Source organism: Sorex fumeus, unplaced genomic scaffold (genome assembly GCF_029834395.1).
Source record: "Sorex fumeus unplaced genomic scaffold, SorFum_2.1 ptg000098l, whole genome shotgun sequence".
In the NCBI taxonomy this organism is placed as follows: Eukaryota; Metazoa; Chordata; class Mammalia; order Eulipotyphla; family Soricidae; genus Sorex; species Sorex fumeus.
The window spans coordinates 1,676,568-1,692,916 of record NW_026606155.1 but is presented as its reverse complement, the minus strand read 5'-3'; the positions used below and the strand labels follow the sequence as shown (position 1 = coordinate 1,692,916).

General features: G+C 49.4%; 1 protein-coding gene across 1 annotated transcript; it reads left to right on the top strand.

Moving 5' to 3' along the window:
• Positions 1 to 11,975: 11,975 nt before the first annotated feature.
• On the top strand, positions 11,976 to 15,245 carry LOC130041901 (interferon alpha-inducible protein 27-like protein 2). The gene is made up of 5 exons (XM_056134180.1): positions 11,976 to 12,043; positions 12,836 to 12,878; positions 13,693 to 13,722; positions 14,383 to 14,544; positions 14,985 to 15,245. The coding sequence occupies exons 2-5, from the start codon at positions 12,872 to 12,874 to the stop codon at positions 15,068 to 15,070; spliced, it is 285 nt and encodes a 94-aa protein (XP_055990155.1). The 5' UTR covers positions 11,976 to 12,043; positions 12,836 to 12,871; the 3' UTR covers positions 15,071 to 15,245.
• The last annotated feature ends 1,104 nt before the right edge of the window (positions 15,246 to 16,349 follow it).

Genomic DNA, 16,349 nt, shown 5'->3' with positions numbered 1-16,349 from the left:
AACTATAGGTAGATGTGGTCATTCTGGATAAGCAGGTATAGGAACAAGCATGACAACCTCTCAGTACCTGTACTTCAAACCATAAATGCTCAAAAGGAGAAGAGGGGGGCATGGAAGGAAGGAGGGAGAGATAGAGAGAGAGAGAGAGAGAGAGAGAGAGAGAGAGAGAGAGAGAGAGAGAGAGAGAGGAAAAGTATCTACCATAGAGGCAGGCTGGGTTAGGTGGGTGACTGAAGGGAAACTGGAGACATTGGTGGTGGGAAATGTATACTGGTGGAGGAATGGGTATTAGAACATTGTATGATTGAAAGCCAATCATGAACAGCTTTGTAGTGGTAAATCTCATTGATAATTCAATAAGTTAAAAAAAATCTACTTGGGGCTGGAGCCATAGTACAATGGGTAGGGCGTTTGCCTTGCATGCGGTCAACCTGAGTTCGGTTCCCAGCATCCCATATGGTCTCCCAGCACTGCCAGGAATAATTCCTGAGTGCAAAGCCAGGAGTAACCCCTGAGGATCGCCAGGTGTGGCAAAAACAAAAAAATAAAAACAAAAACAAAAAATACCAAACTTCTCATTGCCTCTGTTTGAAGGCACTGCCAGTAGGCTTCTGTCTTGTAATCATTTACTTTATAAAGGATGCTCCTATTTACATCTATAGGAATGAAACAGTTTATTTCACTTGAATTACCTTTAGGGGGATGGTCCTAATAGCCAAGGCTCAGCAGAAGGAGATGGAGGACACTTCTGTGCAAACCTAAACTGTTTTCCTCAAAACCGGCTCCACAAAATAAAAAAAACTTTTATTCATCCTGCACTGAAAACTCTGAATTACTGGTTTTAAAGCAGAGTTGGCAGGATACAGATGAGAAACCAATTCTGTCAGCCAGTCAGGCCCTCTTTACTTTCAGCATGACCTGGAAGAGGAAGCTTTGACTGGGCTGTCTGTAGTGTCACGGCATGAATTATCTTCTCTAACTGCCATACTCGTCAATACACTGGCTCGGCTCTTCACGCGCTACCTGTCTGAATGCAAGGTTCTGTCCCAGTGGAAAACCAGCAGGACTGTACTACTGTACAAGAAGGGAGACATCCACGACATTGGCAACTATTGCCCGATCTGCCTGTTTTCTGTCGTCTACAAGCTGTTCACTCGAATCATCCTGAATAGGATTGGCAGAACACTAGATGAAGGACAACCATGCGAGCAGGCTGGGTTCTGCAAAGGATTCAGCACCATCGACCATATCCAAACGATAACCAAGCTCATTGAGGTTTCTCAGGAGTTCAAGATGCCACTCTGTCTAACGTTCATTAATTTAAAGAAGGCCTTTGATTCTGTTGAGATGGAAGCGGTCATTGAAGCCCTCACCAACCAGGGCATTCAAGCTCAATACATCAAGATCCTCTGTGAGCTGTATTACGGATTCACTACCAGGATCTCACCATTCTACAAAGAAGTGATCATCGATGTCAAGAGAGGGGTTCGGCAGAGTGCTACCATTTCACCAAAACTCTTCTGTGCCACCCTCAAGAACATCATTAGACGACTGGAATGGGAAGGAATGGGAGTGAAGATAGATGGTCAGCAACTACACCACCTCCACTTTGCTGATGACATCATTCTAATAACACCAAACATTAGCCAAGCTGCACAAATGCTGCCCGACTTCAGCTGTGAGTGTGGAAAGGTCAGACCAGCTGAATTTACGAAGACAATGTTTATGAGAAACGGTCTCATTCCTGACATTCCATTCACTCTCAATGGGACAAACATCACTGAATGCAACAGTTATGTGTACCTAGGTCGAGAAGTCAACATGACAAATGACCTGGCACCTGAGTTGCACAGGAGGAAGAGAGTGGCTTGGAATGCCTTCAAGAGCCTTGAAGAAATAGCCAAGAGGACAAAGAACCTCTGGCTCCAGGCACATCTCTTTAATTCCACTGTTCTTCCTGCATTAACATATGCCTCAGAAACCTGGGCCCTACAAAAACAGGATGAAAATGCTATTCAGGTCTCCCAAAGAGGAATTGAAAGAGCTATGCTTGGAGTATCACATTTCACTCAAATGAGAGAAAGAATTCAGAGTTCTGACCTCCATCCACGGTCAAGAATCAGGGACGCTGTCTCATTTGCCAAAGCGTCGAAAATCAGATGGGCTGGACATGTAATGAGATTTGGGGACGACCACTGGACTAGAGCCGTTACCAACTGGATTCCACAGGATGTCAAAAGACTGCGTGGCTGCCCACCTACGATATGACTTCTTTGTTAAGACCCTGAACGATCAGTTTGAGGCTCTTCGTGTTCCTAGAATGAACAGACGCCATTGGGCTACACTAGCACGCGATAGGTATGAATGGAGACGTTACTGGCACTGCTCGAGCAAATAGATGAGTGACGGGAAGTCAAGTGATCAAGTGAACCTCTGTACACAGCCTGGATACTCAGGGGCTCTTCCTGGCTCAGCACTTGAGGTTACTCCCATATAGCTAGGGCCAAAGTGGAGGGGAGGTGGAGATTGAACCAGAGTGTCCAGTACTGTAGGTGGCCCTGAGGTTCAGCTTCTTCCAAGGCAAGTGGCCCTTCCTCGGTTCCTTTTCTCTGCTTCCCAAGAGCTTTGGAACATATTCCGTGGGAACCTGAGCTGATTTCTGATGGGGGCAGGGGGTAGCGGGGCATAAATACAGGCATGAAAGCTGTGCTTTTTCTGGGCTCTCTATCATCCTTGGTGTTTCTGGGGTCTTGGCTAAGTCCATCCAGGTGTTGAGCTGGGTGTGTGCATCTGAGCACTCCCATTCCATAGGCCACCTGACCACTCTGTTCCAACAAACAGTGTCTTCCCAACTGTGGTTCTGAAGCTCAACCCATGCCCAGCCCCTCTTTCCCCAGGCCAGATCAATACATATGGGCATCTTTCGGGGGAGCTTTCTATGTGGGTGAATGGAGTGTCTCAGGCACACCGCCTAGTCCTCGTGAAATTCTTTTGCTCTGGGGTTACAATCCTGTCCTCCCACACCACTCCTCATCAAGGTGCAATTAAGATTCTCAAATTACGACTGAACTTCTGTGGGGGCAGCTGAACCCAATATCTCACTTGTTTTTCATCACAGAGAAACGATTGTTGTTCTGGGAAGTGGCAGGTACCTCCTTCTGGATGGACGAGCGTCTGCAGCTGGACCTCCTGTGACGGCCACTAAGTTTGGTGGTCAATACATCCGGTGCATGGTGTGTTGTTTCCACTATCACAAACCAACCACCCCCAAAGTAGCAGAGCCAGTTAGAAAATGTGTTTCTCATCCAGATATCCCGCCCCCAGAGTCTCTGGCGATCAGGTACCCACTTTCCGGGGAACATCCTAAGGTTCCTAACAGAAACTGAGGATGCTTCTCAGATGAGCAATATCCTTATTGCCTCCTGCTCCACAGCCCACAACCCCTCAATCAGTGGGTGGCGCCAAAAGCACTAATGGAATTCTCAAACCAGAAATTGAAACGAGAAACTACAGGTATGATCTTTCTACGGGCCTTCTGACAGTCCGTGGAACCCACTTGGTGAAACATCACTTATTCCCCCTGAGACCATCACACTTAATCACTTCACTTAACTTCCCGTTAGTCGTCGATTTGCTCGAGCGGGCGCCAGTAACGTCTCCATTTGTCCCTGTCGCGTGCTAGTGTAGCCCAATGGCATCTCTTCGCTCCGGGAACATGGAGGGCCTCAAACCGATCGTTCATGACCTTGACAAAGAAGTCTGACCATCTGGTAGGTGGGCGGCCACGCGGTCTCTTGACATCCCGTGGAATCCAATCAGTAACAGCTCTAGTCCAACGGTCGTCTTTAAATCTCATTACGTGACCAGCCCATCTGATTTTCGACACCTTGGCAAATGAGACAGCATCCCTGATCCTTGATCGTCGACGGATGTCAGAACTCCGGATTCGTTCTCTCATTTGAGTGAAACGTGATATTTCCAAGCATAGCTCTTTCTATTCTTCTTTGGGAGACCTGAATGGCGTTCTCATCTTGTTTGCGTAGGGCCCAGGTCTCTGAGGCATATGTTAATGCAGGAAGAACAGTGGAATCAAAGAGATGTGCCCGGAGCCGGAGGTTCTTCGTCCTCTTAGCTATTTCTTCGACGTTCTTGAAGGCGTTCCAAGCCGCTCTCTTCCTCCTGCGCAGCTCGGGTGCCAGGTCATTTGTCATGTTGACCTCTCGACCTAGGTACACATAGCTGTTGCATTCGGAGATGGTCATTCCATTGAGAGCGAATGGGGCGTCAGGAACAAGGCTGTTTCTCATAAATATTGTCTTCGTAAGATTCAGCTGTAGTCCTACCTTTCCACACTCACGGTCAAAGTCGGCCAGCATTTGTGCCGCTTGGCTGATGTTTGGTGTTATTAAAACAATGTCATCAGCAAAGCGGAGGTGGTGTAGTTGCCGACCATCTATCTTCACTCCCATTCCTTCCCATTCCAGTCGTCGCATGATGTTCTCGAGGGTGGCACTGAAGAGTTTTGGTGAAATGGTATCACCCTGCCGCACCCCTCTCTTGATATCAACGATCACTTCTTTGTAGAACGGTGAGATCCTGGTAGTGAATCCGCAATACAGCTCACGGAGGATCCTGATGTATTGGGCTTGAATGCCCTGATTGGCTAGGGCTTCAATGACCGCTTCCGTCTCAACAGAATCAAAGGCCTTCTTTAAATCAATGAACGTTAAGCAGAGCGGCATCTTGAACTCCCGAGAAACCTCAATGAGTTTGGTTATCGTGTGGATATGGTCGATGGTGCTGAATCCTTTGCGGAACCCTGCTTGCTCACATGGTTGTCCTTCATCTAGTGTTCTGCCAATCCTGTTCAGGATGACTCGAGTGAACAACTTGTAGATGACAGACAATAGGCAGATCGGGCGATAGTTGCCAATGTCATGGATGTCTCCCTTCTTGAACAGTAGTACGGTCCTGCTGGTTTTCCATTGAGATGGAACCTTGCATTCAGACAGGTAGCGAGTGAAGAGCCGAGCCAGTGTATTGATGAGTACTGACGGCAGGTTCTTCAGGTGTTCAGGTCTGACCTTGTCTGGGCCGGGTGCTGTTTGCTTCTTTACTGACGAAATGGCGTGTCGGATTTCGGAAGGGAGAACGTTGGGAACGACATACCCATCCTGTGGAATTTGGTATGTCGGCAAGTGGACATGGCTATCGAAGAGATTTGAGTAGAAGTCATGGATAATCTTCTCCATTGCCGTTCTGGAGGATGTGATGGATCCATCAGGACGTCAGAGGGCAGTCATCTTGGTCTTATAGTTGGCGAAGGACAGGCGGGCGTTACGAATACTTTTCCCGGCTTCTGCCGCATCTACCAGTACTTCTGCTCTTCTCTCTTTGAGGTCTTCCTTGATCGCATCTCTGCACTGCTTTGCAAGCTCGGACGTTAGCTTGCGGTTGCCTGAGGCATGCGCCAAACCACGCTGGCGAATTAGCTCAAGAGTTTTCGAAGATAGGCGACTTTTTGTGGCTATCTCTCTCTTGGCGTTCCTCGCACATTCATGGAGGTGCTGAACCAGTCGATCGTATTCCTCGTCAATGTTGTCAACAATGGCATCTTCCCATGTTGCCGCAATAGTACCAAAGAGTTCCCAGTTGGTGGTCGTTCTGGGAGTTCTCTTTTTGAACTTTGCAGCCCTTTCTCCCCATGAGACCATCCCCAGCTGACCAAATGCCTTTTGGTCTGTGACTTGTGGCTGACCCCCCTTTTATGCCAGTCATAGACCAGCTTTGGGAAAACCTTTCATGTCTTAACTACAAAAGTTCTTACGTAGAAAAGTTCATCTTAAGAAAGTTTTCATCTGCAAAAAAATAAACTCTGTCCTCTGTCTAATGCCAGGCACAAAAGTCAGATCAAAGTGGATTAAGACCTCAATATCAGACATGAATCCATAAGGTACATAGAGGAAAATGTAGGCAGAACTCTCCACAACATTGAAGCTATAAACATTTTTAAGGATGATACAACACTGACCATGCAAGTGGAAGCAAACATAAACAAATGGACTACATCAAATTAAGAAGCTTCTGCACTTCAAAAGAAACAGTGACTAAAATACAGAAATAGCTCACAGAATGGGAAAGAATATTTACCCAATACTCATCTGAAAAGGGATTAATATCCAGGATATACAAGACTCTGGTAGAATTGTACAAGAAAAAAACTTCCAAGACCCCAGGAATAGCCAAAGCAATTCTTGGGAAAAAGAAAATGGGAAGAATCAATCTCCCTAATTTCAAACTCTACTACACAGCAGTAATAATTAAAACATCATGGTACTGGAACAAAGGCAGAGCTGCAAACCAATGGAACAGGGTTGAATATACTGACATCTCCCCTCAAACATATAATCATCTAATCTTTGATGAGGGAGCAAGAAATGTGAAGTGGAGTAAGGAAAGCCTCTTTAACAAATTGTGCTGGCAAAACTGGACGGCTACATGCAAAAAAAAAAATGGGCTCAGATCTCTGCCTAACACCATGTACAAAAGTAAGATCGAAATGGATTAAAGACCTCAACATCAGACCAGAATCCATAGGGTACATTGAAGACAAAGTGAGCAAAATCTTCCATGACATTGAAGCTAATAGTATCTTCAAAGATGTCAAGCCACTGGCCAAGCAAGTGAAAACAGAGATAGACAAATGGGACTATCTTAAACTAAGAAGTTTCTGCACCTCAAAAGAAACAGTGACCAAAATACAGACAGTCTACAGAATGGGAAAGGGTATTCGCCCAATACACATCCGACAAGGGGTTGATATCAAGGATATACAAAGTACTGGTTAAAGTCCACAAGAAGAAAACATCCAACCCCATCAAAAAATGGGGCGACGAAATGAACAGAAACTTTCTCAAAGAAGAAATCCGAATGGCAAAAAGTCACATGAAAAAATGCTCTACATCATTAATCATCAGGGAGACACAGATCAAAACAACAATGAGATATCATCTCACACCACAGAGACTGGCCCACATCCAAAAGAACAAAAGCAACAGGTGCTGGCGCGGATGTGGCGAGAAAGGGACCCTCCTTCACTGCTGGTGGGAATGCCGACTGGTTCAGCCCTTTTGGAAAACAGTATGGACGATTCTCAAAAAATTAGAAATTGAGCTCCCATTTGACCCAGCAATACCACTCCTGGGAATATATCCCAGAGAGGCAAAAAAGTATAGTCAAAGTGACATCTGCACTTGTTTGTTCATTGTAGCACTCTTTACAATAGCCAGAATCTGGAAAAAACCTGAGTGCCTGAGAACAGATGACTGGTTAAAGAAACTTTGGTACATCTACACAATGGAGTACTATGTAGCTCTTAGAAAAGATGAAGTCATGAAATTTACATACAAGTGGTACTACATGGAAAGTATCATGCTAAGCGAAATGTCTCAGAAAGAAAGGGACAGACATAGAAAGAGTGCATTTATCTGGGGAACATAAAGTAACAAAATAGGAGACTAACACCCAAGAATAGCCGAGATAAGTACCAGGAATTTTACTCCATGGCTTGGAGGCCAGCCACACACGTTAGGGGAAAAGGCAGCTCAGAGAAGGGAGCACCAAATAAAGGGTGTTAGGAGGATACTCCCAGGATGGGAGAAGCATGCTGAAAGTAGACTATAGACCAAACATGATTGCCACTCAATGCCTCTTTTGCAAATCACAGCACCCAAAAGGAGAGAGAGAGAGCAAAAGGGAATGCCCTGCCACAGAGGCAGGGTGGGATAGGGGGGATGGGGGGTGGGAGGGATACTGGGATTCATGATGGTGGAAAATGGACACTGGTGGAGGGATGGGTACTTGACCATTGTATAACTGAAACCCAAGCACAAAAATTTGTAAGTCTACGACTGTACCTCATGGTGTTTCACTAATAAAAATTTTAAAAAAAATGAATAGTCTGAAAAAAATAAATAAAAAGAAAAAAAAGAAAAAAAACTTCCAACCCCTTCAAAAAATAGGGAGAAGAAATGAACAGAAGTTTCCTCAAAAAAAAAAATACAAATGGCCAAAAGAAACATGAAAAAATGCTCCACATAGCTAGCCATCAGGGAGATGCAAATCAAAACAACAATGAGATATCATCTCACACCACAGAGACTGGCACACATTCAAAAGAACAAAAGCAACCAGTGCTGGCGTGGTTGTGAAGAAAAAGGGACACTCATTCACTGTTGGTGGGAATCCCCACTAGTCCAGCCTTTCTGGAAAACAATATGGACAGTCCTTCAAAAACTAGAAATTGAGCTTTCCTATGACCCCATAATACCACTTCTGGGAATATATCCCGAGGATGCAAAAAAGCACAGTAGAAATGACATCTGTACCTATATGTTCATTGCAGCACTCTTCACAATAGCCAAGATCTGGAAACAACCCAAGTGCCCTAGAACAGATGACTGGTTAAAGAAACTTTGGTACATCTACACAATGGAATACAATGCAACTGTCAGAAGAGATGAAGTCATGAACTTTGCTTATAAATGGACAGACATGAAGAGTATCACGCTAAGTGAAATGAATCAGAAAGAGAGGGACAGACATAGAAGGACTGCCGTTTGTGGAGTATAAAGCAACATAACATGAGGCTGACACCTAAGGATAGTAGATACACGGGACAGGAAAATTGCTCCATAGCTGGAAGCCTGCCTCAAGAGCAAAGGGGAGAAGGCAGCTGGAATAGAGAAGGGATCACTAAGAAAAAGATGGCTGGAGGAATCGGTCGGGGTGGGAGATGTGTGCAGAAAGTTGATAAAGGAACAAGCATGATAACCTCTCAGGGTCTGCACTGCAAATCATAATGCTCAAAAGTAGAGAGAGATTATGGGGAATCATGTCTGCCATGGAGGCAGGGGGAGGGTGGGAAAAATGGGGTATTTGGGGGATATTGGTGGTGGGGAATGTGCACTGGTGGAGGGATGGATGTTTGATCATTGTGTGATTGTAACCCAAATATGAAAGCTTGTAACTATCTCGCGGTGATCCAATAAAATTGAGTCACGGTCACGGTCCTCCCATTGTTCATCGATTTACTCGAGCTGGCCCAGTAACATCTCCATTGTGAGACTTGTTGTTACTGTGTTTGGCGTATTGACTACGTCATGGGTAGCTTGCCAGTCTTTGCCGTACAGGCGAGATACTCTCGGTAGCTTGCCAGGCTCTCCAAGAGGGGCGTAGGAATTGAACCTGGCTCGCCCAGGCTGGCTGCACGCAAGGCAAATGCCTTACTGCTGTGCTATCACTCCAGCCCAATAAAATTTTAAAAAAATGTGACTTCCAAAAAAAAAGTTTAGATGAAATAAAAGCGTATGTGTACTACAGTTTGATTATCTGTTAATGAAAATAGCTTAAAGTGAATCTCGGTTTAAATAAGTGAACTTTATGGTATTCAATTTTATATCAATAAAGCTGCTTTTAAAAAGGTAAAAAAGGAGAAAGTTTTCATAATACGTTCCATGTTGATCCACTTATATGCAAATTTCATGACTTCGTCTTTTCTAACAGCCGCATAGTATTCCACTGTGTAGATGTACCTAAGTTTCCCTAACCAGTCATCTGTTCTCAAGCACTCGGGTCTTTTCCAGATTCTGGCTATTGTAAACAGGGCTGCAATGAACATATAAATGCAGATGTCATTTCTACTGTACTTTTTTGCCTCTCTGGTACATATTCCCAGAAGTGGTATTATGTGAAGTGAAATGAGTCAGAAAGAGAGGAACAGACATAGAAAGATTGCACTCATTTGTGGAATATAAAGTAACAGAATAGGAGACTAACACCCAAGAACAGTAGAGATAAGGACCAGGAGGATTGCTTCATGGCTTGGAAGCCGGCCTCACATGCTGGGGGAAAAGGCACCTCAGATAGATAAGGGACCACCAAGTAAAGGGTACTAGGAGAGCCTGCTGTGGATAGGAGATGCAGGCTGAAAGTAGACCATAGATGGCCACCTAATACCTCCACTGGAAACCACAACGCCCAAAAGGAGAGAGAGAGCAAAAGGGAATGCCCTGCCACAGAAGAAGCGTGGGGGGGGGGGCGGGGGGGATGGAGTGGGGGTAGGGGGAGGGATACTGGGTTTCATGGTGTTGGAAAATGGGCACTGGTAAAGGGATGGGTACTCGATCATTGTATGACTGAAACGTAAGCACAAAAGTTTGTAAGTCTGTAACTGTGCCTCGCAGTGATTCACTAATAAAAAATTCACGGTCACGGTCCTCCCGTTGTTCATCGATTTGCTCAAGCAGGCCCAGTAATGTCTCCATCGTGAGACTTGTTGCTACTGTGTTTGGCATATCGAATACGTCACGGGGAGCTTGCCAGGCTTTGCTGTGCGGGCGAGATACTGTCGGTAGCTTGCTGGGCTCTCCGAGAGGGGCGAAGGAATCGAACTTGGGTCAGCCATGTTGGCTGCGTGCAAGGCAAATGCCCTACCCGCCCAATAAAAAATTATTCAAAAAAATTTAAAAAAAGAAAGAAAGCTTTCTCAGGTCCCAACACAAAGTATCCAACACAAATTCCTGTTTGGGGTCTGGTGCTTGGGTATTTTAGAAACATTATCACTGGCAGAATCTCTGGAATCCAGCAAAAAAACTCTCTGACCACTGGCTAGGGCTTTGGGACATATCTCCGAGAGGAGGAAGTGTCTACCTGCCATGACTGTGCCTTCCCTCCTGGTGCTGCCGGTGCCACCTTCACTGCGACGCACCCTTCCCACAACAGCCCCCAGTCACTTAAACAGGGGCCGTCAGCACAGGTGCATGGGCTGTGAGACCCCAGCAGGGCCCGTCTCATAACTCACCACGGGAATACTCCATCTCCCTGTCCCTTTGATTGAATGTCTTGCTCTCGTGTTGGAAATTCCTCTAGAAATGCCCACAAATGCCCACTGAGCCCTCCCAAAGCAGGAGTCTCAAGTTCTGTGCCATCCCTGACACGCCCCTACCCTTGAGTCACAAGGATTCTCCTGAAGGTGTTTAGGTGTTGTTTAGAGGCCCAGCACTGGCCTCTGGCTTATTTCTCCCCAGCCTTCCTTCTCTACTTCTGTTCTCCTCGGGTTCCCCTGCCGCCTCAGTTTCTTCTGTCAAGGATCTAGTTCCTGGAGAATCTTCCAGCTCAGGGAAGGAAACGCTGTTAACAGATGACACAGTGATAGGGTGTTTGCCTTGTTAACAGATAACACGGTGGTAGGGCGTTTGCCTTGTGTGCAGCCAGTCTGGCCAAACCGGATTCGATTCCTCCACCCCTCTCGGAGAGCCCGGCAAGCTACCGAGAGTATCTTGCTCGCACTGCAATGCCTGGCAAGCTACCCGTGACGTATTCAATATGCCTAACATATTGTAACAGCCAGTCTCAAAAGATGGAGACGTTACTGGGCCCGCTCGAGCAAATCAATGAACAACGGGAGGACATTGTTTGGGTTTTGTTTGTTATTTTATTTTATTTTGTTTTGTTTTATTTTGGGCTGGAGCGATAGCAGGCCGGGTAGTGTGTTTGCCTTGCACACGGTCAACTGGGCTGACCCGAGTTCGATTCCTCTGCCCCTCTCGGAGAGCCCGGCAAGCTACCAAGAGTATCTCACTTGCACAGCAATGCCTGGCAAGCTCCCTGTGAAGTATTTGATATGCCAAACACAGTAATAACAAATCTCACAATGTTACTGGGCCCGCTGGAGCAAATTGATGAGCAACAGGAGGGCAGTGACAGTGACAGTTTATTATTTTATTTTATTTTTTGCCTCCTGCTCTCAACAGCCCGACTCTCAACCCTTGAGAGTAAAAGGAGGAAAAGTGGTGAGAGAACTTTCCCCAGGGCAGAGGAAACCGAAACCCAGTTTCCATTTCTCAGGAAAGTGAAACCCCTCTGATTGGCTCCTCCGGCCGGCGGGGCGGGGCTTCTCCAGGGCAGAAGCCAATTTAAGCACTTCTGCACGTTCAGCGCCAAGGAGACTCTCCAAGAGTTCCAGCTTCTTCTGTTTCTCTCGGTAAGGGCCTCTGACCGTCCTGGGAGCTCCTGCAGGGGGTGGCGGCGGTGCTGGGCTGGGCAGGGACCCCCATGCTCCTTTGCTCAGTGGGTCTCTGAGGGAACGGGACCCCCAACAGAACTCTGCCTCCGCCACCCACCATACCCCAATACCTGCTCAGAGCACAGGCTCTGGAACCAGAAGATGACCAGAGCCAGCTGCCCTCCAGCCTGAAGGCTGGAGTGGGGGGAGACGCAGCCTAAGGGGACCCTCAGAGGCGGGAGCCCTCAGAGCTGGGATCCCAGGCTTCCCCAGGTCTGTTCCTGGGGCCTCTCCCCCTGCAAAAATAAAGCCAGGTTGGGGATGCAGAGTCTGGAGGTCCAGCTTTCTGGGTATCTCTGGGACCCCATCACTCCTCTCCCTGGTTCATCGCCGTGGCTGTGAATGCGGTTCCCTCCATCTCTCCATCCTCCCCTGCACTCACCAAATTCAGCTCCAGCCACCTGGAATATTCCTATATACCAGGGGTGCGGTAATCCTGGTGGATTAGAGCATGCCACCACCTAAGGGAAGCGGCGGGTCCCAGGGCAGAGGCGCAAGGGGGTAACAAGTTTATCTCCCCCTCCCCGGGCTCAGTGCCCCTTGGGCGGTGGGTGCTGCTCATCTGGGTGGGTCTGAGACTGGTTCCCTCCGACCTTCCACACCCTCACTGCAGCCAATCAGCGTTCCGGGGGTCTCAGGACATGGAGCACGGTGCTCTGTGGGGTGTCTGGGTCTCTGGTCTCATAGCTGCAACCCTCTTCTCTTCCGCAGGGAGCAGAGTCGACCTCTGCATACAACCCAAGGAAAATGGCAGGTAACTGGACCCTGATACCCTCTCCAGAGCGGCGCCACCCCCCCCCAACTCCAGCACACACACAGCTCCACCCACTAAGGAAACCTCCCTAACATAATGTCTGTGACACCCCCAGAGTCAGAATGGGGATCAGGGCACATGGGGTCTGAACAGTGGGGCCCCAGGACTCCAAGGGCCCCTGCTGCTCCTAGCCCTGACCTGAGGATTGAATCCCTGGGTGCCTGAGGAATATTCCAGGTGGCTGGAGCTGAATTTGGTGAGTGCAGGGGAGGATGGAGAGAACCAGACTCAGGCCCCTGTAGGGGAGGGCCTGAGAGGGGCTGTCTGGGCCTGGGGGCTGATGAGGAATCAGGTCTTGTAAGAACCTTCTGGAAGGGGAGCATGTTTTCCTGCTGTCTGGTTGGAGAGATGCTTTGTGACCAGCAGGTGATGTGATTCTGGGGATTATCAGCCTCTGTGGACCAGATGAAGCTCGGATATCTAAGGAGGGAGAGAGGCAGTATTTGATTTCCTTTGTTTTTTTTTTGGGGGGGGGGGAGGTTATTTTGTCATTTAGTTTTTATTGGTTCCCCTTACAAAGTGCTTGTGGACTGGGGGTTGGTCTTGATGAGAGAACGAGACTACGTGTTTAGGGGCCCAGGTCCGGCCTGTCCCCATGAGGGAGAGAGGGTGTCACAGAGCCCAGGAAGAGTTCCAGAAAGGAGCAGCTGCGGACAAGCAGGGACAGACAGGCCTGGAGACCAGGCAGCGTTGGTGGTGGAGGTCGGGGAACAGACCAGGGCGAGGCTCACAGATGTGCTTTGTCCCCCTCCAGGTATCATTGCTGCCAGTGTGGTCACTGGAGGTGAGTCCTGTGGGGAGCGGGTCCCCACTGGACCTGGGCCCTGGGCTGTCTAGACCCTGTGCGGTTGGGGAGGGGGCACAGTTGGGAGAGCCCAGGTTACCACCCCCTGACCCCAGGGGGACACAGGACATGCAGCCCCTGAGGTCCAGGACTAGTCACTGACCCGTGGAGCTTGGACCCCTCCTGGAAGGTCAAGTTTGTGTCCGACCCGCTATAGCCTGAATGACTGGTCCCTGACCCAGGTGTTCCAGGTGATTAGACCAGTGAGCTGAAGGCAGCAAAAATGTGACACTCAGACATGTGTGACAGAGCTCAACAGCACAGCCTGGGGGTGGCAGGTGGTTACTGGGGCCGGGCACGAAGGGAAGTCACCCACCCCACCAAGCAGAGCAGCTGCCCTTTGTCCTCTGTGCTTGGGGTGATGTGGGGTCACCGCCCCTGGGCAGTGACCACACAGTGGCCCACAGGGTTAGTGTCAGGGGACAAGAGAGGGCAGAGAAGGCCCATTCGCCCTGGGCCCCCACTCAGGCCCCTGGTCCCTGCTCTTTCCCTTTTTTGGGGTCCCTGTCCTTCCCCTGTTCCTGGGTCCCTGTACTTCCCCTGCTGGGTGTGGTCCTTCTGGGGCCTTTCCTGAGGCCAACCCTGCTCCTATCCCCACAGCGATCGCAGTAGGGTCCGTGCCCGTGGTCCTAGGTGTCCTGGGCTTCACCGGAGCCGGCATCACCGCTGGATCCCTGGCAGCCGGAATGATGTCCACTGCGGCTACTGCCAATGGGGGCGCTGTGGCCGCGGGCAGCCTGGTGGCCATTCTGCAGTCAGTGGGTGAGTGTCTGTGTGAGGAGGACGGCAGCAGGGAGAGAGGGAGACATGGTGGGGGTGTGTGCTCGCGTGAAGCTAAGTGCAGTCAGGCCCTCTCTTCCACCCTTGTCATGGATCTTGGCTGACCAAGTTCTTGATCTCAGCCACCCTTCTCCTTTGGGAGGAGCCTGGGGAGCAGAGTCCATTCTCCGTTCATCACCCGCCCCCCTCGGGAGCTGACTCCTTTCTAGATGGCCCCAGACCCTGTCCTGTGGACAGTGAGGCAGCTGTTGTGTCCAGCTTGGCTCGGTTCCGCATCAGGGGTCCCTGCTTTTCTCTGGGCAGCCGCCTGCAGGAGCCTCGCCCCAAACCCAGGTCCCAAGGGAGCAGTGGAGGACATATGCACTTTGGGTGTCCACCACAGCCTCAGAACCTCGGAGACCTCACCCTCTTCTCTCCCACAGGGGCCGCTGGACTGTCCTTGTCATCCAGTCTCATGTTGGGAAGTGCTGTTGGGTCTGGTGTTGGGGCCGGATTGTTACTTCTGTAAGCAAACACCTTTCCTCTCTCGGCGATGGACTCAGGGCGAAAGCAGCTCTTCTACCCTGGAGGTCTACACTTCTGGTCCTCAGAAGGGTACTGCCCACAGGGACAATTGCAGTACCCCCCCGCCCCCCCTCCAACACATTGTTCAAACCTGAGAAATAAAGGTGAACTGCAGTCACCTTCCCTGTGTCTGTCTGTGCTGAGGAATGGGGCCGGGTGGGTGGGGCTGTGTGTGTCCAATGGAGAAGGAGCACCAGGTCCCCAGTTCAGGATCTGAAGAGTAGGATGATAAAGAGAATGAAAAGCAGAGCTAGCAACCTGAGACCTGGTAAAAGCAAATTAAGTTGGGATTGTATGTATCCACCCAATCACCACTAGACAAACTTTCCACCAATCAGAACTGTGAGGGAGGAAGCCCTCATTTGCATAAAGCAGGCCTGTGTGTAGTGGCCTGGTGGCCACTCTGCAGTCAATGGGTAGTGTCTGCGTGAGAAGAGGGGGGGGGGACGTAGGGGGTACCAGCCGGGGCTGGGGCTAGAGGTCAGCCCAGTTTGGGGCTAAGCCCTGGGAAGCCTGTGCTCTCCCCCAGTTCCAGGACCTTTGTCCTCCCTCCCTGTCCCTGTTCCATGGGGAGGGGGTGGAGGGACAGGGTGCCCAGGACATCTACCTCCCAGAAGCCCCACACCTCTGAGCAGCGCCCCTGACCCTGGGCCCAGCCCCTTCCCCCCGCCGCCCCCCCCCCAAGTGAGTCAGCTGCCCAGAACTTCCTGTTTGTCCTGAAGGACCCTTGTCTAAGCAGAGTGGGGTCTGGGGAAGGGGTGGGGTGTGGGGTACGTGTCCTGTCCCGGGGTGCTGGGATCTGGCCCAGCCCCTGTCGGATGCCCAATCAGCACCCCTGCCCCCCTGCCTTTTCTCCCACACGGGCTGCAGGACTCTCCACTGTTAGGGTCGAAGACTCCAAGAGACTTTCTCATGCAACACGCACAGGGTTTATTGTCCAAGCATGCTGGGGCTCACTACATGTCCCGAAAACAGGACAGAGGCAGAGAACCCTGAGCCAAAGTACAATGGGTTTTTATAACAAAGAATAAACAGAGGAATCTTACAGTACAGCAATCTGCAGCTTTACCAAGAACAGCACTAGACACTTGCACAAGATTAACTTCTTCAGAACATCTGAGCACATGTCCCCATATCTGGCCCAACCACAAGGTCATAGCAGGGTGTAGGTGGGAGCTACATTATAACTCTTTTGAGCCAGCTTTTGCAACTCTAGCTTTCAT